At 40.8% G+C, this 27,346-nt stretch overlaps 1 protein-coding gene across 7 annotated transcripts in view; it reads right to left on the bottom strand.

Annotated features, from left to right (window-relative positions):
* The window catches only part of PRKN (parkin RBR E3 ubiquitin protein ligase), a 1,334,302-nt gene that overhangs the window by 379,400 nt on the left and 927,556 nt on the right, over positions 1 to 27,346 (bottom strand). For all 7 annotated transcript variants that reach the window (XM_028494771.2, XM_028494769.2, XM_028494768.1 and 4 more), the window contains one exon: positions 7,564 to 7,700. In XM_028494771.2, the coding sequence (XP_028350572.1) occupies positions 7,564 to 7,700 (137 nt within the window). The remainder of the gene's footprint in view (positions 1 to 7,563; positions 7,701 to 27,346) is intronic.

Raw genomic sequence — 27,346 nt, 5'->3', positions numbered from 1 at the left:
CTCCGCGGCATGTGGGATCTTCCCGGACCGGGGCACGAACCCGTGTCCCCTGCATCGGCAGGCGGACTCTCAACCACTGCGCCACAAGGGAAGCCCAGAACAATTTTTAAAAAGCAACATCTCTCCAAATCAGGAAATGTGGACTTAAAATCCAAAGCAATTTCTGTCTCAAATAAACTTAAATTTTCCTGACCTAGAGGCCACAGATGGCCGTGATTTGTTCGGAATAAAGCTGCGACTAGCTCCAGAAGCGTGTGGCTCATGAAGATACAACACACCTATCCTCTCCTGAGACACTGGAGACATGAACAGAGGGTCTGGCCCGCTGCGTCTTTCATGCCACACTCTGCCGAGAGCCTCTTTGGCAGCTGTAAGGCGCAGCCGGAATGCCCTGATATAAACCGTGCAACAGCTGCCGTGGAACCCCCCACAAATTGAATGCAAAACTGTCGGTAGTGTCACCTAGAGTTACCCACAAATGAAGAAGCGTATTTAACATTGTTAGTGAGCTGTGCTTTTTAAAATTCATAATCTGAGTATAAGGTTCTTATTTTCACCAAATTTTGATAAAATTGATCTTCTTGTCCAAGTAACTCTTCCGGGTCCCTACGATAGTTTTATACCTCTGAATGAGAACTCAAAATTTACCTGTTGAAAAAGCTAATTAAAAAACTGTTTTCACACACGACAGCACCTGAGATGAGGAAGATAAGCATAAACAAAGCCATTCTCTAGCGTGATTAACACCATACACATAACAAAAATAATATGGAAAATCCTGAATATTGGAATACTTTGCACACGTGTTCAGAGTTTTCTGACTAGGGAATTGAAATTGCTTCTGGTCAGGGAAATTTGGCAAAACCTTTCAAGCAACAATTTGAAAGTTAAAAGCAGGCAAATATCTGTATTATTTAGGAATGTATAGACATAGGTGGTGATGCTATGAGGAAAAGCAAGGTAATGAATATCACGAAAGTCAAGATCATAGTTGCATCAAGGCCAGAGGGAGGAGGCTGGGGTTGAGGAGGGGACATGGAGGGCGTCCGGGATGCTGGCGATGCTGCCTTTCTTGACCTGGGTGGTGGTACCAGAGGTCCTCTGTAACTATACAAATCTGTGTAACAATATGAATGTATTTAAACACTGTTGTGTATGCATGGTATGTCTCATAATAAATTTAGGGATGCATCAAGCCATTTAAAATGATACACTTACAGGTCAGTTAATATTCTATTGACTATGATTATAATCCTTCCAGCCTCAGGAGAACACCCTCTCTACTGACAATGCCATGGGTACAGACTCCAAAATCATGCTGGCTGCCAAGAAGCCCAGGGAGAGGAATTTGGTTACGTACATTTTAATAAAAAGAAGAAGAAAGCCTAAAGACAGCTGTTTTGAACAACTCTTGGAGCTGTCTTAAGGACTTACAAGCATCTTTCCAGAACTCTTGGGATAAGTAATAGATTTATACTTAAAACTGGTTTGCTTTCGCCCTTATAAAACAAAGGTAGAATGCTCTTCTTAAGAGTTCAGGGCAGAAGCAGGTGGAAAGAAATTATTTTTGCCTTCTCCGCTAGCTATTCAAGGCATGCCCGCCTTACTTCTGGTATTTAAAATGTTAATGTATTTTTAACTACTTAATAAGATGCAAGAGAAGATGAAAGGCAGTTTGGAAGGTAGAAACCCAGGCAAAGTAAGAATCAGGGGCGCAGTTTACTGGGACACGGGCTCCTCCGAAAGATAAACAGAGCAGCGCTGCTGCTGGTACCACTTCAAACAGACGCATAGAGTCACTTCGTTTGTAAAACGCTAAAGACACACGCGAGAGCATCAAACAAATGTTCAAGTCCTTTGTCCCCTGTGAAGCTGGATTCCACAAAGGCAGCATTTCCAAGGCCAAACAGACGAGTGCACAGACAGAGCCTGTTGATCTAGCTAGAACGAGCTCCCGGACACCATCAATTCTGTCCTACAGCTCTTTTTCTGGGCCTTGTCCGTGTACAAGTCACTCCTTATAATGAAGCTACTTGACGGAGTGTTGTTCCGATCGCAGGCGCGCGGGGCGGGGGTGAGAGCTAAAAATACATTCAGTAAATTTCCCATCCATCCTCCTCTGTGCAGCGTGAGAGAGGGCTGTGCGCCTGCAGGCCTGTCTGCTCCCTTGCGGGTACACAGCCAGACCACAGCCCCTCTCTGCCCGTCCCCTGCGCACACCCAGTGCGGTTGGGAGGGGCTGCAGGGATGAGTTCCGGAACACGGAACGTGGGAAGAAGTGATGGGCAACCCCCCCGCCCCCGCCCCTCCATGATGCCCCTGCTCTGGCTTCCTGGTCCGGTCGGCCTGGGTGAAGAGGACCCAGTGGGGACTCCGAGGTCACTGAGGATGGCAAAACCACTAGGTAACAGAAGGCTGAGTCTGAGTCCCTGAATGATGGGGTGGGGCAGAGGCCTCAGAGCCAAGCCACATCGGAGCATGGATGGGTGAACATCAGCCTTGCTTCTGTGATTTCACTGTTGCTTTTGCTAGAGAAGTTAGATTACTATCCCGATTTTACACTGCCTCATACATCCAAACCACAGCTAACTACCAAAATTGCTAAACCACTCCAAAAATAAGACAGAAAGTTTAGCATTACCCTCAGAAAATTAGGAAGCTGGATTTCATTTCAAATAATTTTGAGGTAGAGAGAATACTGACTTTGGACTGGAAGCCCTTCAGCTGCCTGAATCCTCTGCTGCTGCCATTTTCATGGTGAATGTCACAAGTTCTCAAGATCTAAGAGCTGGGAAGAGAATAGTCTGTGTATTTCAGACAGAGATAGACACTTAGAGAATGTGTGTATGGACAGGCTTCTAAGCGGTTTGTTACTATTTTAAAGCTAATAATATGAACTGCCAAATTGCTTTTCAGAAATATTTAAATTTATAATTTTACCTCTTTGGAATATGTGTCTATCACATTATATTTTACGCTTTAAAATGAGCTATTCTTTAGTAACTAGTTACACTGAGCTTTCAATAAGTGTACTGGCCATCTGCACATCTTCTTTGGTGATCTATTTTTTAATATATTTCCTACTTTTCAATGTGGTTTTAGGAATTATATGGACTTGGATTATTTGTGTGTATTTGGGAAAGCATTGTTCTAAAGCCAAAATGATCGTTTATGTTGGGTTTTATGCTTAGCTCCCTGAAAAGCTGACTAGAAACCAGCCTTCTTGACTCTCCAGGCATCAAGAATATCTCTATTTCTCAAAGGGGCCAGAACTATCTGCCTCGTGGTTAATATTGCCGGCTAAGACACTTGGGACACTACTGGACTGTAGTTGGTGAGTGGACTTACGCCATAGAAAGGAAATGGTTTTTTCTACGTCATATGAAAATGGGAATTACATGACAAGTGAGCTGGGAGGAGAAGTGTTAACAAAAAGTGAAGCACTGAAGGCAGGGATGCACCTGGATGGCACCAGTGGCCGTGCCAATGGCACATTATAGGGAAAGTGGGAACCATTCCCTCGGACACCCCATTGCCGTAGGGAATCTGTGTTACCAGGACTCTTAATGGACTAAACACATTTTGCATAGTCTTCATATAAATTTTATTTTTATTTTAGCTACACTCTAAAGTAAATCTACCTAAATTCCTGAGGCTCCACTGAGGTCGGTGAGTGACACTCAGTGCTAAGAGAAGATACACAGGTTGGCCTTGTTCTGCGCTTTTCTGTCTTTTTTTTTTTTAGCAGACGCCGCCCTGCTCTCATCAGCCTCTGGCCCGCCATCTCCTTGAATCCTAACACCATGCCTTCAATTAAGTTGCAGAGTTCTGATGGAGAGAGCAGGCCCTGTGGATTATGTGCCAGGATACTTCAGAGCAACTTAGTGAATGGGGAAGAAATGAATAGATCAGAATGATTTTGTTGATGCAGGTCATCTCTGGTGACTAAAGCTGTAATTGCCCATTGTCTTTGCTTTTCTTGATAATTTCAGTAGGGCACAAGAAAAAACTGGGGAGGGAAAGAATGGTAACCTGGAAGCGTACTGTTAACCGGGTTTTTCTGGTTTTCCATCTATTTCCTTCTAACCCACCTCACAGGCTATTGATGAATCATTAGATAGTAGTCTTAGAAAAGACTACTTAAGGTACTTCCTTATATCTGTCTCTTCTTCTAGGTACGCAAAGAGAACCAGTGGTGTGAGAAGTGAAATTTTGTGTCTGATGCTGTAACACTGTAAGGATTGTTCCAAATACTAGTTGCACTGCTTTGTTTATAATTGTTAATATTAGAAAAACAGTCCACAAATGCAGCAGCAAATCAGTTGTATTAGCAGAATGTTGTCCTCATTGCATGTGTAGTTTCAGTACAGATTCCAAACTTATGGCTCAGTTTCTTCTAGTATGATCAAAAGTTCTTTTTTCTTTGCTCTGAATAAAATTGAACTGTGGGTTCTCTGTAGAAAGTGGCATTTTGGGCTTTCCCTCTTTTTGTAAAGCAATTTATGCCTAGTTTATTGTCCAGTTAACTTTAGCTTAGTGACTTTTAAAAGTTGGCATTGTAAATAAAACAACTTGCAAAAAATTTTCTGAAATAGAATTAACAACATATTATCTTTATTCATGAGTTGGAAACTGGAAAAAGGCTACTTGAGGTAAATGTTACCAAAGTGGGGTTATCAGAATGTCTTCCAGCTTCCGGGAGTCCACTGGTATTGATTAGCCTGTATGTAGCAGGGCTCCCTTAATTGGATCTGAGGACTTGTTTTTGCATTTTTAATCCTCTCAGCTTTGAATATGTTGGCTAGAGGCTCATTTACTACTCAGTTTGTCGTTTGGGAGGAAACAGAATTAGACAGTTTGCTGGCTTTTCTATTAAAAGAGACACTTAACCCATGTGGTGTGTCATCATTTTATAATCAGTAATCCTATGTGGGGAAAACCATAAACACTACTTGCATGTAAAAAATAATTTAACCTTTAATGTTAAAATGTATGGTGTTACCCAGAAAGCATCAGTCACGAATGCAAGATACTGTCAATAAAAAGTAAGTTACATGGTAGGTTAAAAAAAAAAAAAAAAGAGAGAGAAGATACACAAAATGCTCTGGCATTTCAAATTAATCCCTAGCATAGGATGTGATAACAGTAGGTAGAGCAAAAAGACAGCCAGTATTTCAAAATAATTAGGAAGTTTTTCCCAAAGCCCTTAACTTCATGCAAGAGTTTGTTACAGGCTCCGGAAATAGGCCATTTTGGCTGTGTTTGCCCATCTCTTTTTCAAATCCATCAACGTTTATGGAAAAACCTATGATGGTTAGCAAGTCAAATCACTCGTGGACAAAATAGATACGGGGAGAGGGAGTATTTTCACTCTTGCAAATGCTACAGTCTCCCATGGAAAATACCTGTTGCCTGTAGAATGTTCACCCCGGAAGTAGTGCTCAAGCTTTCAAACCTGGGGCCTTTAACAAATACTGAGGGCCGCCCCCAGAGGCATGGCCTAGGCGCTGGGACTTTTAAAAACTGCCATGTTATTGAAATGTGCATTGCGGTTGAGAACCCTGCCCAGAGAGAAGTGGGATGGGAGGGTGGGGGGAACACAGAGCTCTGGAGCAACCACACCTGGGTTGGAGTCTCAGCTCCACCCTTCCTGACTCTGTGATGCTGGGTACTCAGTCCTACTGAGCCTTTACTTCTTCCTCTGAAAAATACAAATAATTCCAGCTTTTGAAGTTTGCTGCTGGTTTAAATATGGAAAAAGTGCCCCCAAATTAGAGATACTCTTCCCTTGACCTTCCTTTCCATATAACTTTTAGAGGTATAGTACTTTTTTGTTTGCAGGCTAATCTCCTCATATAGTGATTAAGAGTCCAAGTTCTAGAGCCACCACTAGCTGGCTCTGAATACCAGCTCTGTTACGTACCAGCTGTAATACCATGTGCAGTTTAATTAAATTCTGTGAGCCTCAAACACTTCATCCATAAAATGGGAAGAATGACAACATCCCTTCCGATAGGGCTTTGTGGGGATTAAATGGATGTACGTACGTAAGCATCCCAGTGGTACCTTATAGACGGTAAGTACTCAGTAACAGCTCTAATCATTGCTTAGTTTTTACTCTCAGGGAAATAAAATTCAGCATCCCACCCTTACAAAGCATAACAAAATTTCTGGTCAAATGAGGAGCTCACACAAAGGAAGCAGAGTTTGTATTTGAAAGGTGTTTTGAACCAGTTTTAATTGTTCATCATAAAAATTATGCGAATGGAAAAGGTTGGTTCACTGCTGACTAGTCACACCTTGAAGGATACATATGTGTCTAAAATTGAGCTTTGAAGGCATTTAGCTTAAGGTGGTTGAGAAAGGTGTGAAGGACTAGGTTTGGAAAAAAGAACATCTTATTACATATGTTTTGGGGGTAAGAGGTATCAGACTTTTATACAGAAATGGTGAACTTATATGGATACTTTGTTAGCAAGACATTTAGCATGTGAGTCATATAGCAATAGAAATAAATGCTTTATACCGCTCTTTTGTGGCTTCTGCGGGGCCAGTGTTATTGGAAAAATAGTTCGCTAATTCTACACACGGCCTCTATTTTTTGATATATAGTTAATAGTCCCAGAAGACTGATCTCAGTTTTTTTTTTTCTCATAACGTGACTATTCAAACACTAATGAAGGGTTTGTTTCCCAGGCTCTGGAGATATTAAATAATGAATTTTGGGAAAGGGCTGTTTTGTATGGATCTGGGGAAGTGTGAGGGTTAAACAGCTGCATTTACCACCAAGGGAGGAAGAACAGTCTCGAACAGGGCTGCGCAAGAGACAGATACCTACTTCACGTCGTACCCATGCCACCCTAGCAGAACAATTCATTCTAGTTTGTGAGCGTCAGAAATACCCTTTGGCCTATGCCCAAGTAGAAATACAACCACCAAGTACATTCAAATCTTATTTACCAGTGAGTCTCCCGTTTACAGCTTCATGCAAGCCCCACGGTCAGAAAAGTGAACGAGTGGATTCAAGCCGTGGGTTCCACGGCAAGAGTATCCATCACTCGTGGTTAGATACGGACTTTGTCATTGAAAGGAGGTGATAAATTGGGAGTGTGGGATTGACATTTATACACTGCTCTATTTAAGACAGACAACCAGCAAGCACCTACTCTGCTAAGGGAACAAGCACGACGGCCTACAAGCACAGGGAACTCTGCTCACTATTCTGTAATAACCTAAATGGGAAAAGAATTTGAAAAAGAATAGATACATGTATATATAGCTGAATCACTGTGGTGTACACCTGAAACTAACACATTTTTAATCAACCATACTCCACTATAAAATAAAAATTAAAAAAGGAAGTGATGGCTCTAGAAATAAATGCCCCCTGCTTGCATAAACTAATCTTGCTTTAATTTTCTTGCCTAGCAATGTTCAAACAGATATCCGAATTTTCAGCCCCTCAGTAGGGATTGGGTATATCTAAGATAGTCTTATTTCAGTAATTTTCCTCTTTCTCTTCTTAATAAGAATTAGAAATGGAGGGAAAAGTGCTAGACTTACCCACACAAGGCAGAGAGTAACCAAGCTGAGGGTCGTGGACGAACTGCCGATCATTGAGTCTCGTCACACAGTACAGGTGGAAACAGTCTAAGCAAATCACGTGGCGGTAGCTGCACTGGAAAACCAGGACGGGGCTTCTGGTGGAGGTAAAGAAAGACATTTCCGCTAGTCCTTCTAAGGCTGGCAGGCAACGTGTGGTTTAGAACACTTTCTGTATCTCGTAGGGTTGCTTAGGGCATGCTCTATGTAAAGACCTGCGCTGCTAATCATTGAATTCATATATATCAACGCTACATCTTAAAAACGGGAAACACCTTGTGAGCTATAAAGAAGATTGATTTTCTTAATTTTATATTTTTTACATGACCATATTTACCAATCAGCTATTTAAACCCAAGCTCAGATACAAGCTCTTCCTAGAAGCCTTCCTTGACTTATAATTCCCCATTAACCTACTCATCATTCCATCCACTTACATATATTTCGACTGATCCATTATTACACTGTAGTATTGATATGCTTCTCTTCTCTTGTAAACTGTGATCTCCTTGAAAATAGACACTGTCTTCTTCACACTGATATTCTCATAGCACCAGGCATTGTAAGTTTTTAAATAAATGTTCCTTGAATTTAGTTATAAATAATATATAGAATCTGAACTTCCCCAAAGTTGAAAGAAAAATTACTACTGCATCAAAGTAAATGTGTTAAACAGTCATTCACATTTCATCGGAAAATGGAAAAGTAGATTTAGAAATAAAAGATTATCTAGCAGAGATCCTTCTACTACAAGATTTTGTCTATTGTGCTACCCCCATCCACCCAAATAGTCAATTTCTTAAATTAAAGTTAGGGGATTACTAACAAATGAATATACACAAGTCCTAAAAATTTTGAACTTCCTTAAAACACTTCGTAGAAAAAAATATCTCCTGAATAACCACGTTTTTGCTAGTAAATGAACCACGTGATTTTATGACAAAAAGGAGACAAAATGAATATATTAACTTGAGATCAGCCCCAAGGCAATTTTAATAGTAAGAAAGTCATTGGATTTTATTTAGATAAACCTATTTTCTATGTAATGATAACAAGATACAAAGTATTTTTCATTTCATACCCAATTCTTAACAGATATAAGAGCTCTTCAAAAGCCCTTTCCCTAAAAAAAACTGATATTAACATTAGTATTAGTAGAAGATAACTGCTTAACAATTACAAGATTTTCAAAATTCTGTTTTCCCACTTATTTCAAAATAATATATAACACAAAACAAAATGGAAAAAAAACCTTGGTATTTTAATGTCCTGGCTCTACAGGATGATGGTCAATTTCATCTAAGCATCCCTGAGGTTTTTATATGTTTTCATTTCCTGTCTCTGAGCCTACGGACGTCCCTTCAGGGCCATTTCCATTCCCAGGGCCTTTTTCAATTAGGTGATGACTGTGTTCTGAACTTTCAGCCTCTTCCCTTCTAACAACTTCCCCCTTGAAGATGATAAAATATAACGCTTTCCTATATCTAACAGGAGAGTCAGGCACACACGCACACAAGCGCATACACACCTCATTCCCTCTGTGTGACCCTACAGAGCTGCTATATTTTGCCTCCTTCTTTCAGAGCCAAGTTCTATGAAAAATGTTCTTCATTCTGATTTTAGCAACATGGTCGACTCAACCTTTATGGACTCTTGATCTGTTATCAATACACAGAAACACTGGAGAAACTACGAGAACATTTATAAAAATGTTCCTATATATAACAAGGTTAAAAAGAAAGCTTGGCAATTGCCCTGTAGAAAATATAAAAAGAAAACTTATATAAAAGTCAAAGCAGTCAGTATGGACTGTGGACTCTGCCACAGTGTCCCAGAGAGATGTTAAGATGCATGGCATGTAGCCATTGATCTAGCAAATGTGTTCTTTTCCATCCCTATTAATGGAAGAATAGAAAGAGTTCTCTTTCATGTATGGACAACAGTACACATTTATAGTTTTGCCCTTCAGTTAAAATATGGTCAAAAAGAACTTATACTATCTAGACAACTCAAAGAACATCAATTGCTCTGGCTTATTGATTACATCCTGCTATTTGGAACAGATTAGCAAGAAATGGTAAATATATTAGAGGCCATGGTGTGAGATAAACTCTATGCAGATTCAGGGGTCACCTACATTAGAGAAGGTTTTTAGAGGTCTACTATTTGGGGCATGGAGGGACACACCTAACAAAATAAAGGACACAGTAGTCACCTTGCCCCTCCCCTACTAAGAATGAAGTACAAGGTAATCACAGGCTCCCTAGGACCGGAGGCTGTGGTCCCCCACAGAGTTGACGCACACATGCTCCTGGGGACACAGGAAACATCCCGTGGAAAATTAAGCTCCAGTGGTACCGGTTCCCTTCAGCCTCCTTAAACTGGAATACAGGCAGGAAGGAAAACTGACCATCCTGGCAGGGGTAATTGATCCTAATCATCAGGAAGAGCAAGAGCTGCTGTTACACATGGGCGTGGGGAAAATTCAAATGGCATCTAGGTGGTTCCATGGGACATCTCCTGATACTCTCCTATGCAATTTTAATGGCAAATGGACAAGGGCAGCAGTTATGGCTTAAGAAATGCATGGTGACCAGGATTTGAGATCCTTTAGGATATATATTATATATATATATACACACATATATACATACATATGTGTGCATATATATGTACATATTCATGTATGTATATATGCATGCATATGCATATTTTTATATGTAGATATATAGAGACAGAACAGGTATATGTTGATAGATAATAGATAATGATAGAGATAGAGGTAGTATATGTACATATTTCAGATAGAATTATCAGTCAGTTGGATTTCTTGATATAGTTATGAGGTAAGATTGCTCATCTCTTAAGAATATTCTTAGTATTTATGAAAAAGTTAGGTGAGTGATAAACATGACACCCATAGAAAGGTTATTAATCATCTGAGAAAGTGAAATGAGTAAAAATCATATCATGGCTAGAGGGACTACATAATTAATTTCTCAGGAGCTAGATGAAACCGGAAAGGGGGAAATACTGGTATTTATGAGCTCCTACTTTGGGTTAGGGACCTTGCTAGGAACGTCACACGTTTTTTTCCATTTCACTCCCCTAAAGTCAACTGCCCTGACTCTACTATTCATCGTGTTCCTTTCTCTACCTCCACCCTCTCTGTGGGAATGGTCCTAACCTATCTCAGCATACTTCTAGCTCCTTTACTCCTAGACCCATGTTCCTTATCATGCATTCCTATAGTACAATATATTCAGATATATTTATATTGAAATCAAAACTCCAAATTTCAAGGTCCAGTTCAAGTGTGAAGACCTCCAAGGGACTTTCTCTGGAGCCCCATTCTTTATTAATTCTTCCCTTTCTCTTTACCTTTTATCCGTAAGGTCTATTCTCAATGTGTTTCAGATATTACCTCTTCACTTTTATTCAAGGTGAATACTGTCAACATTAAATGAAAAGTCATGAAACAACAGAGGCCATTCTTGTTTAACCCTTTCATGACCCAAGCATCACCATATACAGCATTGAGCCCATGGCAGTTACATTATCAATAGTTACTGATTTGTACCAGTGGATAAATGAATGGAATGTTTTTACTTTATAATTTCTCTGCTCCCCATTTGCACATTTTTCACTCAATTAATTATTGAGCATCTACTTGGCTAAAGAAGGCACTTAATAAATACATGTGGAATATGGCACCGAGTGAATGAGTAAACACTTTATAGTCAGAATTGGTTTAAGCATTGGGAAACACACACACATACACAATCCGAAGGCATAGTTGGGTGACACAAAATGCATGTGGAACAAGTATTACAAGGAAACATATGCAGTCACCAAACTCTGTTGCCACAGAAGCTAGGAGAGGAGGAAAGTAAGACTCAGGATGGTACCATTAGGGAACCTGAGCTGAAGTTAAAAGGTTGGGAAAAGTGACATCGGGCCACTGGAGAGAAACATGGCTCCCAGACAAGGGAGGAAACCCAGACATAGAAAAGAATTCTTGGAACAAAAAAATAACCAGTTGGGCTGATTGAGAGGATGTATCAGGAAAAGAGTGACAGGAGAGATGACAAAGTTGGACACAGAGCAGATTCTGGGCAGGGACAGTGGCCCAGGGATTCTAGGAGACAAACCTAGTAGATAACCTCTAGATCGTGGAATTTGCTGAAGAAATCTAAGCATGGGAAGGGAGTGATTTTTTAGTAAGTTTAATTCCAAGGAAAGCTTGGAGGGAAAGAAATTAGAAGTTGTGAAAAGTCTTTGGAGGTCATTTTAATAATTCAGACATGAGTTACTTAGGAATTAGACCATGGTGTGCTGGTGGTTCTAGGAATGGAAATGAGAAGATTGATAAGAGTGACATTTCTGAGGAAGACCTGCCAGGACCTGCCGTCTCATGGGTCTTTTTTTTCCTTCTGACATTCCTCTGTGCCCCTTGCTCCGATTGTACATAAATGTTAATTGATCATTCTAGAAAATGATTTTACCCCAGTGAGCCAGGTTATAGAGCAGTTAATCAAAGGTTAAATAAAGTTCTCAGCCATATGTTAAAGGAATTATAAATGCTGTACTTGACATTACTTTAGAGTTATTTGTAAGCAATGATTTCCCTGCTTTTATTAAAGGAGTGATCCAAAGACCCTTTATTCACAAAGTATTAGGCATAATTGAAGGAGTCTTAGTAAAATATATGGCGAGCCATTCACATACATGACACAAAGTAGAATATTGTTCTGCAGTAGTTCAAACATTTAAACTCTTGTAAAATTAGTTCTCTAGTACCTACAAAATAGTATCAATTTTTTCATATTTGTCTGATAAAATGTGCAGTTTGCTCTCTACCTCATTTGTTCTCTCTCTCTCTCTCTCTCTCTCTCTCACACACACACATTTGCTCTCCTTTACACGCCCTCTCTCTGCCAAAGTCTATCTATTTCTCTGTCTCTGTCTGATTCTTTCCCACACGTACATTTTCATTTATACCCATTAAGAGAGGGGCTGCGGTTCCAAATTCTCAACTGAATGTGACACATACTGAACACAATGTGCCAAAAATTTCAAGATATGTAAAGCTAAGGAAGCAAGTCTAAACTCTAAAGAAAATAAAAACTAATAGTGTGGGTAGGAAAGGGACACACCTAATTGTAATACAGAGCAGGATATTTTAAGTTATGTTAGAGATGTAGGAAATGGTAAGCAGCCTCCAAGATGCTCCCCAATGATCCCCACCCCCTGGTATTCATGCTTTTGTGTAGTTTCCTTCCACATTATGTGAGGTGATCTGCTTAATCTGTGGGGAAAATGCAGAAGTACCAATATGCGACTTCCAGGACTAGACCAGAAAAGACACTACAGCTTCTGTCTGTGCTCTTTCCTGGGTTACTTGCTCTGAAGAAAGTGAACGGCCATGTTGTGAGGACACTCAAGCAGTCTATGGAGAAGTCCACAGGGCAAGGAACTCAGGCCTCTTGCCAACAGCCAGCACTGACATGGCAGCCACCCAAGTTAATCATCTCTGAGGCAGATCCTCCAGCCAAAGACAAGCCCTCAGGTGACTACAGACCTGGCTGAATCTTGACTATAGCTTCATGAGATACCTTGAGCAAAAACCATCCAGATAAGCTGCTCCCAAATTCCTGGCCCACTGAAATTCTGCAAGATAACAATGACTGTTGTCTTAAGACACTTGGCTTTGGGCTATTTGTTTATGCAGCAAATATACAACTGACACAGGCTCAGAGGAGGAAGGGATCATGTTAAGATAGCAGATCAGAAAAGAATTCATAAAAGTAGTGGCATCTGAAGGAGGATCAAGATTCCAGTACATGGAGATAGAGAAAACATTTCAGGTCAAGAGAAGACACAAAGTTGCAAAAGTACAGAGCATGGAAGAGGGACACTGAGTTACGTAGTACAGCTGGTTTCTTCACTTCCCCCAGTGAAAAGCAAAATTAAGTATAAATATATTTAGGGGTAGTAGAATCTGAAATACAATGAAAAGCAATGACAATTAGAATAGAAATGTTAAGTACAAAATCACTGAGGAGATAAAAAATACAATTTCCTCACTGGAGGGGGAAAGTCAGCTCTTAAATTTAGCTAACACTTGACCCTTGAAACTTCACATGTTGCTTTTACAGAATTTAGTTAGTGCTGCAGTAACACAGATGTTATGCCCCAGTTAGCAATCTTTCGAAGCTCTCTTCAAACTCCCTGTGCGTGAACAACTATGACTCCTGGGAATTTAATAAAGCATTTGATTAGATAAAAATAATTAGAGGGAGAGAGCTGCACCATTAAATAACTTGAATTTGTCTTCTTAATAACTGTCACTTTAAATCCCTTTCAGTTAGAGATAGCTTATAAACAATAAGTAAATAAATGACTGAAATCTCAGAAACCAAATGCATTTTCATTTCATCTATATTTAGCCACATTACCTACTAATTGCCCAAACGCACTACCTACAAAGAAGTATCCAACCAGGCGCCTGCCTGCGGACAAGCCAGAGATAACATTTTCGCCCACATATGTCATGTGAGTTCATTATTTGAGTTAGCCAAGTGAGCAGTCCCCGTCACTGGAGAGGCCCCGATCCAACATACTAATTGATAGACCCAACCTTTAGCAATTAAAATAAGCTTCAACAGTTGAATGACCTTCAAAATTCCTTCCAGCAGCCAAGTTAAAATCCTGAAGTAAGTTCGTTTGCCCATGAGTCACCCTGGAATCAGAATCCTATTAAGGCCCTGGCAGATCCTGACCAAGCTCATCAACTGCCTCTTCCAATTTCTCCTTGCCTCCTCTGCTCATTTCCTCATGGCTTCATCTGGTCCGCTTTGCTGCGCGCGCGCGCGCGCGCGCGCGCTGACCAAGCTCATCAACTGCCTCTTCCAATTTCTCCTTGCCTCCTCTGCTCATTTCCTCATGGCTTCATCTGGTCCGCTTTGCTGCACGCGCGCGCGCGCGCACACACACACACACACACACACACACACACACACACACACACACACACACACAGTCACGAGCTAGCTCCAGCTCTGTAAGCTTAATTGCAGAGGTCCCGGTATTTCAGCGTACACAACATGCCCAGGATGAAGACGCTTTATGTTTACGTTTTTGAATCACTTTCATTCATCCCTCCTGCCAATACTTTAGAACAACCACTACATGCCAGGCACTGTCCGGCTGATGCCACGTAAAAGTGAACAAGGCATGGTGCTTCCCCTCAGGGTCCTATAGGATTGAAGACAAAAAAGTAATTGTCTCAGTGTAGTAAGTGCTACCATAGGGATGCGTTTAGAGACCACCTAACTTGTCTCTGGGGTCAGTGGAAGGGCTTCCAAGAAGGCTTACGCCTCAGAGCATTCAGTCCCTGTAGAGACAAGACACTGAACAAACTAAATGGCTTCCCTCGTTGATAAAGGCTTTTAATAAAATATATAAAATGATATAGTAAATATGTTATAGCAGTATTATTCTAAAGTAGCTTTCGTCATGGCAGGTCTTGGCCAAAATTATGAATTAATTACCCAATGCCAACGTATTAAGACCCCAGGTTTTCCTTTTGTCTTTCAGAGCCCTCTGTAGGTTAGATTCATCGCACAATATGTATCTCCCATACTGTCAATCACAAGTCTTTCTGTTTCTCTTTGTAGCTTCTGGACCACCTTTTTCTTTATGCTCCTATCTCTATGTATAAGATTCTTCTATTTGTCTTCATTTTCCAAAAAAAAAAAAAAATTGTCAAGGTTCAGCTCCAATCCAACCTCTTTTAGGAAGCTTGTATCCATAAAAGACTCTAGCTAACGTGGATTCTCCCACTCACTTCCTAATTTCCTGTGAGGCTTCTGTTTATAAAGCATCACTTTGTATTCCATTTAGTATTTTGCTGCATATCATTCCTGTTCTTCTGTATCGCTTTTATGAGCCCATGTCAGGTCCCCCAGCTCAGATTCAACACATAGCAAATGGGAAGCTCCTACGTGCTGGTTCTTTTGCTCACCATGGGGAGGGGGAGAGACAGTTCTCCTCCTCAAGGGATTCCGTTTGCTGGTGAGAGAGGTAAGTGTGGAGCACTTTGGGAGACTAATGAGAGGCAACTTGATCCGAAGTTGGCCGGGCAGAGACTGTTCCCTAAAAAGGGCAAATATAGACCAAGACCTAAGAGGCAAGGGTGAGGCAGCCTGACCAAGAAACTAGAGGGCGCGAGGAAATATGTAAAAAACACTTAAAACGGAATAAAATTGGTTACGGTTAGGGAACCATGTTGTAGGATTTCACATCACCCCCCGGCCTCTATCAAAGTCCTGAATTCCTCCAGAAATTTAAAACGAAACCAAAAAGTAAAGAAACTGCTTCTACAAGCCACATAATATAAGTCTATGCTTTAGGTTTATACACTACCTTAAGTGTAGCTGGGTTATGCGCAAAATAAAAATATGAAGCCAGGGTTACAAGAGGGAATTCATGGGGTGTTAATATCCTCCAGATGATGTCCATCTTTGAGAATACTATTTGACTTTAGTAGCTTGTATAATGTATTTCTAAATATAACTATTGACAGGTTGAACCCAAATATAAACTATTAACTTCTAGAAATTTTAGATTGCAAACATTTCAATACATTGACACGTATTACAATTAAAAAATAAACACCTTTTCTTTCTTTAAAAGTATCAATAAGTTAAATTTTTTAAAAGCAAAGCGGTCAACCCTCTGTTGTAGTAACTCCTTGAGATGATGTGATTTCCCAGCAGCACCCCAACTTTTCTCGTTAAGGCATTTATACTGCGAAACAGATGCTGGTAAATAATTGTAAATAGCAGGTAAATTACAATAAAATAATTGTTGCATGTAACAAAACGAAATTACAAATTCCAAAGGGTACTGGCCTATGAGACGATAATGTATCTCATGAAAAATTATCATATTTCTTTCCTATCCCCCAACTAACAGAATTAATTTCAATTCTCAAAATTATATTTATGGGTTAAGTGCTTCTGAGTTGTAATCTCAGAGCACACTCCATTCAGACTGTGAGTGTGTATAGTTAAAGCAAGCTGAAACCAGATTCAACATAAAATACTTCCGGAGTCACATCGTTTGCACAGAGCTGTTGTGCGGCACAACTATGTAGCCACTGGAGATGCGTCTGTAACACACACCAACTCATGCACGTATCTTTTGTTTTTTCTTTTGTGAAAAACACCCAGGAGCAGCGAGGAGCTGCAGTAGCATTCTGCTAAACTGAGAAAGATGTGAGGACAGACATTGTTTAGATAACAACCCCACTGTGAAATAAATTATTCTAATGTATCCCCAAATTTCATGACAGGAAATATTAATGTGCTAAGAATCAGTCCAGTGGCTGTGAATATTAGGAGGTATTTAACGTGAGAAATTATTACTGACACAGAGTGGTTTAAAAAGATACGTTTTTTTTTTTGCAACTAGTTCACAAAAACCTTCCACAGAGGACTTCTCACTGGTCTTTTATTCATTCTGTTTTTTTTTTTAATTTTTATTTTATATTGGAGCATAGTTGATTAACAATGCTGTGTTAGTTTCAAGTGTACAGCAAAGTGATTCAGTTATACATATACATGTATCTATTCTTTTTCAAATTCTTTTCCCATTTAGGTTATTACAGAATATTGAGCAGAGTTCCCTGTACTATACAGTAGGTACTTGTTGATTATCTATTTTATATATAGCAGCGTGTAGATGTTAATCCCAAACTCCCAATTTATCCCTCCCCCCCCCAACCTTTCCCCTTTGGTAACCATAAGTTTGTTTTCTAAGTCTGTGAGTCTGTTTCTGTTTTGTAAATAAATTCGTCTGTATTTTTTTTTTTTTAGATTCTGCATATAAGTGATATCATGATATTTGCCTTTCTCTGCCTGACTTAGTTCACTTAGTATGATAATCTCCAGGTCCATCTATGTTGCTGCAAATGGCATTATTTCACTCTTTTCAATAGCTGAGTAATATTCCATTCATTCTTAAAATGAGTGAATGAATGAATGTTAGTAGAATGCTGGGTCTTTCATTCTTTTTATCAGAGAAACATTATGAACCAGGTCCTGTGAAGTAGAATAGTTTGAAATGAAGAATCCATCTAATAAAAGATTGTAGAAATCTTAAGACAGTTCTACCATGAAAATGTTTTAACAATGAGGAGGTACTGTGAAATATCTGAGGTATCATTAGATGGATTCGGCATTAAAATATTAATAATTTAAGAATTTGTGGTGCATAGTGGATAAAATTATTCTCCTAATTGGGTTTTGTTTTACACGTAGCTAGGAAAGCAGTGTATAGCATGATAAAGTGTTTCCCTAAAAATAATAAAAATCAACATGATATAGCCATACATTTCCAAACGGATTCATATATAAAACCTAGATAAGGAATCCTGGCAAAGGGGCATCTCAAGATATCAGAGGTCGGAGAGAACCCTGGGAGGTTGTGAGTGGCTGCACCACAAGCCGGCCTGGGAGCCCAGTTTTGTAAATGGGGATCTGTGAAGTGGCAGGTTCGCTCTGGCAATCCCTGGAGACCTTTCGGATACTGAGATGTTAGAATCTACAGCCTATATGATCACATTTCTTCCTTCTTGTAAACTTGTGGAACTTAAACCTTACTTGAAACAATGTACAAAAGACACTTAGAATTCCAGCTTTACACCTCGTGAATGAAGGAACACACACATGCTGCTGGCAAGGCTAAAATCTGGGAATTCCTGGGATTCACTTCCTGGAAGATGTGTTGGGAGAAAGGCCCTGAGCCAGAATACTGAAAGAAAATCGGAAGAGGTGTCTGGGTATTTTTCTTTTTTAAAAGCAACAAAATATCTCACATAGCTTTCAACAACTAGCAATTTAATTTTAACGTGCTTTTTTCCTTCTTTTTTTTCTAGTAAGTCAGCTAGAACTTGGAGTCAGCAAGAGACAGAGCGGCAGAGGCCTCGGTGGTGCTCCATGCCCCCACATGCCTCCCCGAGCCTCTCTCACAGCCCCTACCCCAGAGCAGACACTTATTTGTTTATTTGTCTACCTTCTCACTAAACCGGAGGTCAGCAAACCCCAGCTGGGGGCCAAATTTGCCCCCCCACCTGCTTTTGTAAATAAAGTTTAATTAGAACACAGCCATTTTTACATACCATCTATGGCTGCTTTTGCTCTATAAAGGCAGAGGAGGGTAGCTGTGACAGAGACTGTACAGACCACAAAACCTCAACTACTATGTGGCATTTTTTAGAAAGGGTTTCCTGCTCGAGGACTTTCCTCCATTAACACGAGGGCTGTCTTCTGGTATCCCCAGTGCCTGGCCTGTGGCTGGTGTTAATAATGCATATGTTCTGAATGACTCCCTAGCTGTTTGACTGGATGAATGAATGACTGTGAAGGAACAGGGACACACAGGGAAGGCAAACAGGAAAAGCACCAGCGAGCCAGAGGTCAACGAGGCTGCAGTGTTAAGAGGGGTGCAGTGGGCAGCTGGATTTGAGCTAAGCCTTCGATACTGCTTTTCAGGGCTGCAAATATCATCCTCCTTCATCCAGGCCACTTCTTTTGATTAAGCTATCTGGTCTCATCCAGAGGGTGTCCAACGCTTGCAACACCGACACAATAGAAAGGAAAAGGGAAATGGACTTTGATTAGCTATGGAAAGTGATTGCAAGAAAATAGGATGGAACCATGTGATGGTGGCTGGTACAAACTGGGTGGTCAGGGAAGGCCTGGAGAGAGGACATTTACACTGATCCCTGAATAGCCCGCCACGCACAGATCTGATGCAAGAGGCTCCGGGGAAGGAGCAGCTGGTGAAAAGGCTCCTTTAGGCGGGAACACCTGGGCATGTTTGAAGAATTAAAGGTCAGTGTGATGGGAACACAGTAAACAAGGGGGGAGGGGAGAGAGGTGAGGTTAGAGGAGGTGGGAACAGCACGTGAAGCCTTTGTGTAAACAGGATTCGACTCTTGGACAATGTGAAGCCACACAAAATTTAAAGCAGGGATGCAACACGATGTCATTTATGTTTAAGAAAATCCCTCTAACTTTGCATAATGAATGGATTACAGTGAGGCAGGCAAGAACGGGAGAGAGTCCCATGAACATTGTGACGTCCTCCTGGGAGAGAAGATGGTGGTTTGGACTAAGTGGTGCGGCCAGAGAGACGTGGACAGATGGAGGACACGTTTGGGACAACATAGCATTTGCATGTCTCCTACAGAGCTCTTTTCCTTTTTTACTAACATTTGTGAATTTCTCCATTTTTAGGAAACCTCAGCATCATGTCCCCAAATCCAAGGGACCACTGTTATAAAATTAATACCTTTCAAATTACCTTATATGGAGATGGAGATTTTTCCAGTGGTTTCTAAACAAATTTCATTCAAAATCTTCACTTAGGGCCTAAATTAAATGATAGTGAACCTGATAATCAAATAGCACATTAATAAAAATTTAAAACTATAATTCCATTATTCATCAATCTCCTGCAATGTGCCAGGCAGTGGGCCTAGAGTGGGGCACAGATCAAGGGACAAGAGATGCCCTGATGACCCACCGTGGGCTGTGTCAGCGCCGCCCGCGTTAGTGAGGCTGTGGGGATCGGAGTCTCCAAACAGGGCACTGACACCGTCGGTACCAGAGATACGCGCGGAGTAAAGCTGAGACGATTCGGAGGTTAATTAACCCGAGGCAGAAAGGAGATTCAAGCACTTTGTCTAGCTTCTCCTTTTAAACATTTATCGGATGCCTCGACTATGCCAGGTTCCCTGCTAAGTGCTTTTTCTGCATTATTTATTTAATCCACTGAACCATACAGCCTCAGGAGGGCAGGGCCCACGTCTGTGTTTTCTCTTCTGCAGTCTCACTGTCTAACATTTGTTTGTAGGGGGAGTTCAAAAATATTTGTTGAGTGAATGGATGGAGGATTCCCCTGTTCCTCTCATGACAGCAGCAGCAGTGAAATACCCCAGCACAGAGAGGAGCCGGTGGGGACACTGAGGCTTAGAGAGTTAGTAAGTGACGAAGCGGGTACCAGACCCGACTTCCCTTAGACTCCTCAATGCCACGTGACCCGGCCTTAGTCCAGGCCCTGACAGTCTCCCTTCACCCATCTCTAGTTTCAGGTTCCTCATCCATCGAATGAGAATAATGTCCCCGGCTGCATAGGGTCATAGAAAGGTGACAAGATCATCTGTGGAAAGCTTCTAACACACTCCTTGGCTCATGGATGGTACTCATAGTAGTAGAGTTTCTCCTACTTCTCTTCTTCCTCTCTTATTCAAGGGAAAGAAAATAAAAATCCATATGACTTTCTATAATTTGCAAGGTAAATTCATCAGTTTGTGGAAAAACTGCATTGGAAAACTCTGGTGATATTTTCCCTTTGCCTCTACAGCCTTGCCGCATATGGCCTGGGCGCAATTATCCTCTGCCCTTCTAGGCTTGCTCTGTGTCCCAGAAAGCCGAACCCTCAGGGTTTATCAGTGAGGCTCCCTTGCTCTCTGGTTGCCAGCTCCGCACTCCCCCAAGCCCTGGACCACGTTTTCTGACAGTGACTTTATCCCTCCAGGACTGTAAGTCCTTTTGGGCCTCATCTTTTCCTCCACAACTCGCAGGGCTAATTACCTCTCTGTTCCTTCCAGACTCTGGGTGATGAGGGAATTGCCTTTTTGGGTGCCTCGCTATTCATGTCACACCTCTGTACAAACACATCTCTTCATTAAAGCATCTAGAATGATTTGCTTTGATTCTTTTTGCTGCTCAGGCCAGAATTCAAAAAGTCTCAAGAGGTAAAATGGACAGAGGTGGAGCAAGTATATCAACTAGAAGCTGGTCCTTTATCTCATGCTTAGAAACTGGCTGACAGAAGGTAGGTCTCTGGTGAGTGCTAGAATGTCCCTTCTCTGGGAGCAAACATCAAAGCAGCACTAACTACCTGTCTTCAGTGGCAGTAAGCAAGGCTGGCCACATAGTTTTCTACTCTTACTACAGTTATTATCCTATGAAAGAATTAATACGGTGCTATTCTCCATTCCTGTTTCCATCCTTGCTAAAGCACAGTGCAAATACTAATGCCCAGACCAGAACAACTCTGCTATTTGAGGCATAACTCTTGGAAGGCAAATGTGCTATGACTTAACAGGGTTCTGAAAAAACACATTTTCTTCTCTAAAAATTACATCGTGTAGGGGTCTGTGAGGAACTTGTGTGAAAATGAGAGATATTCTCTTTAGGTGGATGCAACCACTTACCAGGGCACTAAGTTTAGAGAGCAGAGTATGAGATGGATTTCAGCCCAATTCATCTTCAAAGCCAGCCCTGCTTGTGCAGTACACAACTTGCACAACTGCAAGTGGCAGCCCTTACTTCCTGTGATTTTAGGACAGCCACAGTGACTCTTCGGACACCAATTTTCACATGTATAAGATGATTAATACTACACATTTTTCACCTAGCTCTATACAACCAGAGATGATATACTTGAGTTCAAAGAACTATGTATTTATGTAATAATGTTGAGTCTCCTATACAAAGCAAAATTATCATTCCTTTATGGATTGATTACAGGTTATTTAACAGATGACGTTTTTCCCCCTGCTGATTAACTTATCAGCTCTTAATATCCAATTAGTTACTTAGTCAACTGCCAAAACTTCTTTATCAGAATCCACTTCTGGCCAAGATGGATTAACAGGTGCTGGATTTATCCTCCTGCCCCTGGCAACCTGATTATCTGGACAAAATATTGGAAGCAATGGTTTTCAAGACACTGGATGGCAGTGAAGGACAGCACCTCATGAGAGGCAGGAAACGAATGAGCTGAGTCCTATGCCCACCTCAGCTTACTGTCCTAAAAGAGTTTCCAGGCCCTGGATTGGAGAGGGAGAACCCAGGAAAAGCCCAGGGGACTCACAGAACCGAGGGGACAAACCTGGGTTTCTTGGGAGGACCATGCAGCTAGAGTGTACAGGACTGAATAAGGAGAGGAGAGAGTTGCACAGTCAGAGAACATCAGAGAACTGCACGGGCGGCTGCTCTCAAGTGTAAACATAAAACTGTGCAACCACTTTGGAAAACGGCTGGGCAGTTTCTTTAAAAGGTAAACATATACCCAATACAAGATCCAGCCAATCCTCTCCTAAATATGTAACCAGTGGAAGGGAAAGTATATGTCCACACAGAACCTTGTACATGCATATTCATAGCAACTTTATAATAGCCCCAAACTGGAAACAACCAAGTGTTCCTCAACTGGTGAATGATAAACTGTGGTATATCCATACAGTGGAATACTGCTTGACAATAAAAAGGAATGAACTATTGATAGATGGAACAACATGCATGAATCTGAAAATAATTCTGCTGTGTGAAAGAAGCCGAAAACCGAGAAGTACATACGGTATGATTCCATTAAAAATTTCTAAAACATGGAAACTAATCTAGAGCGACAGAGCAGATTAGTGCTTTACAGGGGATGGTTTACAGTGACAGAGCAGATTAGTGGTTTACAGGGGGAACAGGGAGGGGTGGGAGGGAAAAAATACAAAGAAACATGAGCAAATTTTGGGGGGTGATGGTCATTATCCTGATTGTGGTGGTAGTTTCACAGGTGTGTACATGTGTCATAACTAATCAAATTGCACATTTTCAATATGTGTGTTTTACCACGTCAATTACACCTCAAAAAAATTTAATGAAAAGAGAATTAAGAATGAAATGGTTTCTTTCTTTAACAAAAGGTTTTTCATACATGACTACCTTCTCACAATCTAGTTAGAGGGTAGCAGCAACCAGAATCCGTTCATACACGGTTGCTTTCTTAATTCCATTGTTGTTACTGAGCAGTATATAAAAGAATTGTTACCATGCTTCATTTGAAAGCATGCTCTATTTCAGATGCCCCAAATAGCGACAGGGTTTTTCACAAAGAGAGCTGAGTAGCGATAATCTGCCATATGTCTTGATTCCTGTCCTCCCAAATGGGGCACACAAATCAGCCCTCCCTACAAAACAGAACGAAAGAAATAAGGTCTTGCTTTAAGCTTCTCACACACACATACATCACATGCATATATGTATACACATTTATGTGCAGAGATATATATTTTTGTTCTGTTCTGTTACTGTAACTTCTGCTCTCATTTTCTCAAGGGGAGACGCTGGGTCATAGGATTTGAGCAATTCCATTTCTGAAATGTGTTCCCAGTGCACTGGAAGAGAAGTAATCTGGAATCACATAAAAAGTCCCGACATCCCACCACTGCCACTTCTGGAGGAAATGAATAGGAAGAAAAAAATCACTGTGCTTTGTGTGTCTTTGTGTCTTTACAGACTTCTAATAATCTCTGGGCATCGATCCTGCTTCAATTTTAAGAGGCTCCAAACGATGGTGGATCTTGAGTCTTTCAGGTGGAGTGAAGCGGCCCCTGCCATCGGCAGAGTCAACAGGGCAGCATGTGCTTCCTCAAGCCCAGTCCGCAGGGTATGTGGTTTTCACCCCTGACTAGTGATGACGCCAACTTTCCCGTTTAAAAGAAAATCCTTTATTTGGAGGCTATGTTTTCTACTTATGTTGAAATACTCTCCTTATAATGAATGATATTGAGAGTAGACACTTTGTTATTGTGTTTTTAAACATCCTCACCTGGTAAAATAAAACATCGCAAACTTATACTGCTCTCTCCTCCTCTTTTTTTTGAACATTACTTTGTTTGTAAAACCCCAAAGTCCTGGCTTTATCACTCCTTTTAGGGACATATGAAAAACTTTCTTGACATTTTGATTTTGGTCTATATAGGCTAAGCTGTAACAAAAACAAAGAAGCTTGAACATAATTGCACATGGTCACAAATAACAAAGCTACTTCTACAGTGTAAGAAATCCCATCTTTAATTTCCTCATTGCAGTATCTTCAAAAGAGCTTGACCCGTCCAGCCTTTTTTTTTTTTTTTTTTGCAGTACGCGGGCCTCTCACTGCCGTGGCCTCTCCCGTTGCGGAGCACAGGCTCCGGACGCGCAGGCTCAGCGGCCATGGCTCACGGACCCAGCCGCTCCGCGGCATGTGGGATCCTCCCGGACCGGGGCGCGAACCCGGTTCCCCTGCATCGGCAGGCGGACGTGCAACCACTGCGCCACCAGGGAAGCCCCCGTCCAGCTTTCAGGCAAAACAAACCAGGAATCGGGATAATCACTGTTGCTCTGAGGAGACCACTGAATGTCTGGTGATGCAGAGCTCTGATAAGGGAACTAATAATTCCTTTGAAAGTATCCTGGAGAAGGGGCCATGGAAGCAGAGAACAGCACTGGCAATAATGAAGGCTAAGCTTGGATCATAATACAGACATACATTTTATTAGTAAGACTGCATATAGCAATACAAGATTATCAAGTCTCGACAAACCTAATTAGGTTGTGCAGGGAGGGAAAGACAACAGTCCAGTGGCTGTTTCTACCCCCGCATCCCCCAACCAAGAGACCAGGTCTGAGTCACCATAAGGAAAGTGTGTGTAGATGAAAGCTCAGGGGCCATTTTTTGCTAGGGCAAGTCCTCGTGAGACTCAGAGCAGAGAAAGTATGATATTGGAGTCATGCTGACAGAAGTTTAAAACAAAGTGGGAAAGACTGGGCATCCTCTTCACTTTTAAGCAGAATTTAGCAAGGAAAAACATTTTCACAGAGGGCACTAAAACTGTAGCCGTGGTGTAATATTTTCCCTCAGATAACTAGAAGGCAGCTGACTTCCAAAAGCAGGGCACTGCACTTAAGCATACTTACTTCTGCATACGCTGTGGAGTTGCAAGCCACTGAGGAAGGCTTACAGTGATGGGGGAGGTGTGGTAGGTACAGTTATACAGGTGGGAGCTGAGAGCTTGCAGAAGCGGGTGTAGAGGTTAAAATGGTCTCATTTGTCTAGCACTCTGGCTGGGCATGCAGACATTCGATGCAAAGCATCTAACTCTATAAATGCTTTAAACCCTCAATTCCCCAGGGTTATGTTCTTGAAAATATACATTTTACTCATAAATAAATCAGAGCAATATTTTTTGAATCTTTCTCCTAAAGCAATGGAAACAAAAGCTAAAACAAACAAATGGGGCCTAATTAAACTTAAAACCTTTTGCAAAGCAAAGGAAACCATAAGCAAAACGAAAAGACAACCTACCTAAGGGGAGAAACTATTTGCAAATGATATGAGCAATAAGGGATTAATATCCAACATATATAAACAGCTCATACAACTCAACATCAAAAAAACAAACAACATGATTAAAAAATGGGAGGAAGACCTGAATAGACATTTTTCCCAAGAGGATTTGCAGATGGCCAACAGGCACATGAAAAGATGCTCAACATCATTAATCATCAGAGAAATGCAAATTAAAATCACAGGATATCACCTCACACCTGTCAGAATGGCTATCATCAAAAAGAACACAAATAACAAATGTTGGTGAGGATGTGGAGGAAAGGGAACCCTTGTACATTATGGGAGGGAATATAAATTGGTGCAGCCACTGTGGAAAACAGTATGGAAGTTTCTCAAAAAACTCAAAATAGAACTACCATATGACCCTGGGTATATACTACTCCTGGGTATATAGCTGAAAAAAGTGAAAACAGTAATTCGAAAGGTATATGCACCCCAATGTTCATGGCAGCATTATTAACAATTGCCAGTATATGGAAGCAACCTAAGTGTCCATTAACCGAAGAATGGTTAAAGAAGCTGTGTTTTTTATATATATATATATATATATATACACATAAATATAAATATATATATGTATGTGTGTGTGTATATATATATATACACACACACAATAGAATACTACTCAGCCATAAAAAAGAATGGACCTTTGCCATTTGCAACAACATGAATGGACTTAGAGGGTATTATGCTAAGTGAAATAAGTCAGATAGAGAAAGAAAAATACTGTATGATATGTGGAATCTAAAAAATAAAACAAATTAGTGAGTATAACAGAAGAGAAACATACTCAGATATAGAAAACAAACTAGTGATTACCAGTGGGGAGAGGGAATGGGGGAGGGGCACAATATGAGTAGGGGATTAAGAGGTACAAACTATTACGTATAAAGTAAATAAGCTACAAGGACGTATTGTACAACACAGGGAATATAGCCAGTATTTTGTAGTAACTATTAATGGAATATAACCTTTAAAAATTGTGAATCACTATGTTGTACACCTGTAACTTATGTAATACTGTATACCAATTACACTTCAATAAAAAAATGAAAAAAACAGTAACTAGGTAAGTAAAAGCTGAAGAAATATAAACAACAAATAACACTGAAAACATTATTATTCTCTATCATCTCACACCGGTCAGAATGGCCATCATCAAAAACTCTAGAAACAATAAATGCTGGAGAGGGTGTGGAGAAAAGGGAACCCTCTTGCACTGCTGGTGGGAATGTAAATTGATACAGCCACTATGGAGAACAGTATGGAGGTTCCTTAAAAAACTACAAATAGAACTACCATACGACCCCGCAATCCCACTACTGGGCATATACCCTGAGAAAACCATAATTCAAAAAGAGTCATGTACCAAAATGTTCATTGCAGCTCTATTTACAATAGCCAGGACATGGAAGCAACCTAACTGTCCATCAACAGATGAATGGATAAAGAAGATGTGGCACATATATACAATGGAATATTACTCAGCCATAAAAAG

The sequence above is a fragment of the Physeter macrocephalus genome, chromosome 10 (assembly GCF_002837175.3).
Source record: "Physeter macrocephalus isolate SW-GA chromosome 10, ASM283717v5, whole genome shotgun sequence".
Classification (NCBI taxonomy): domain Eukaryota; kingdom Metazoa; phylum Chordata; class Mammalia; order Artiodactyla; family Physeteridae; genus Physeter; species Physeter macrocephalus.
This window is presented reverse-complemented; position numbering and strand designations above follow the sequence as displayed.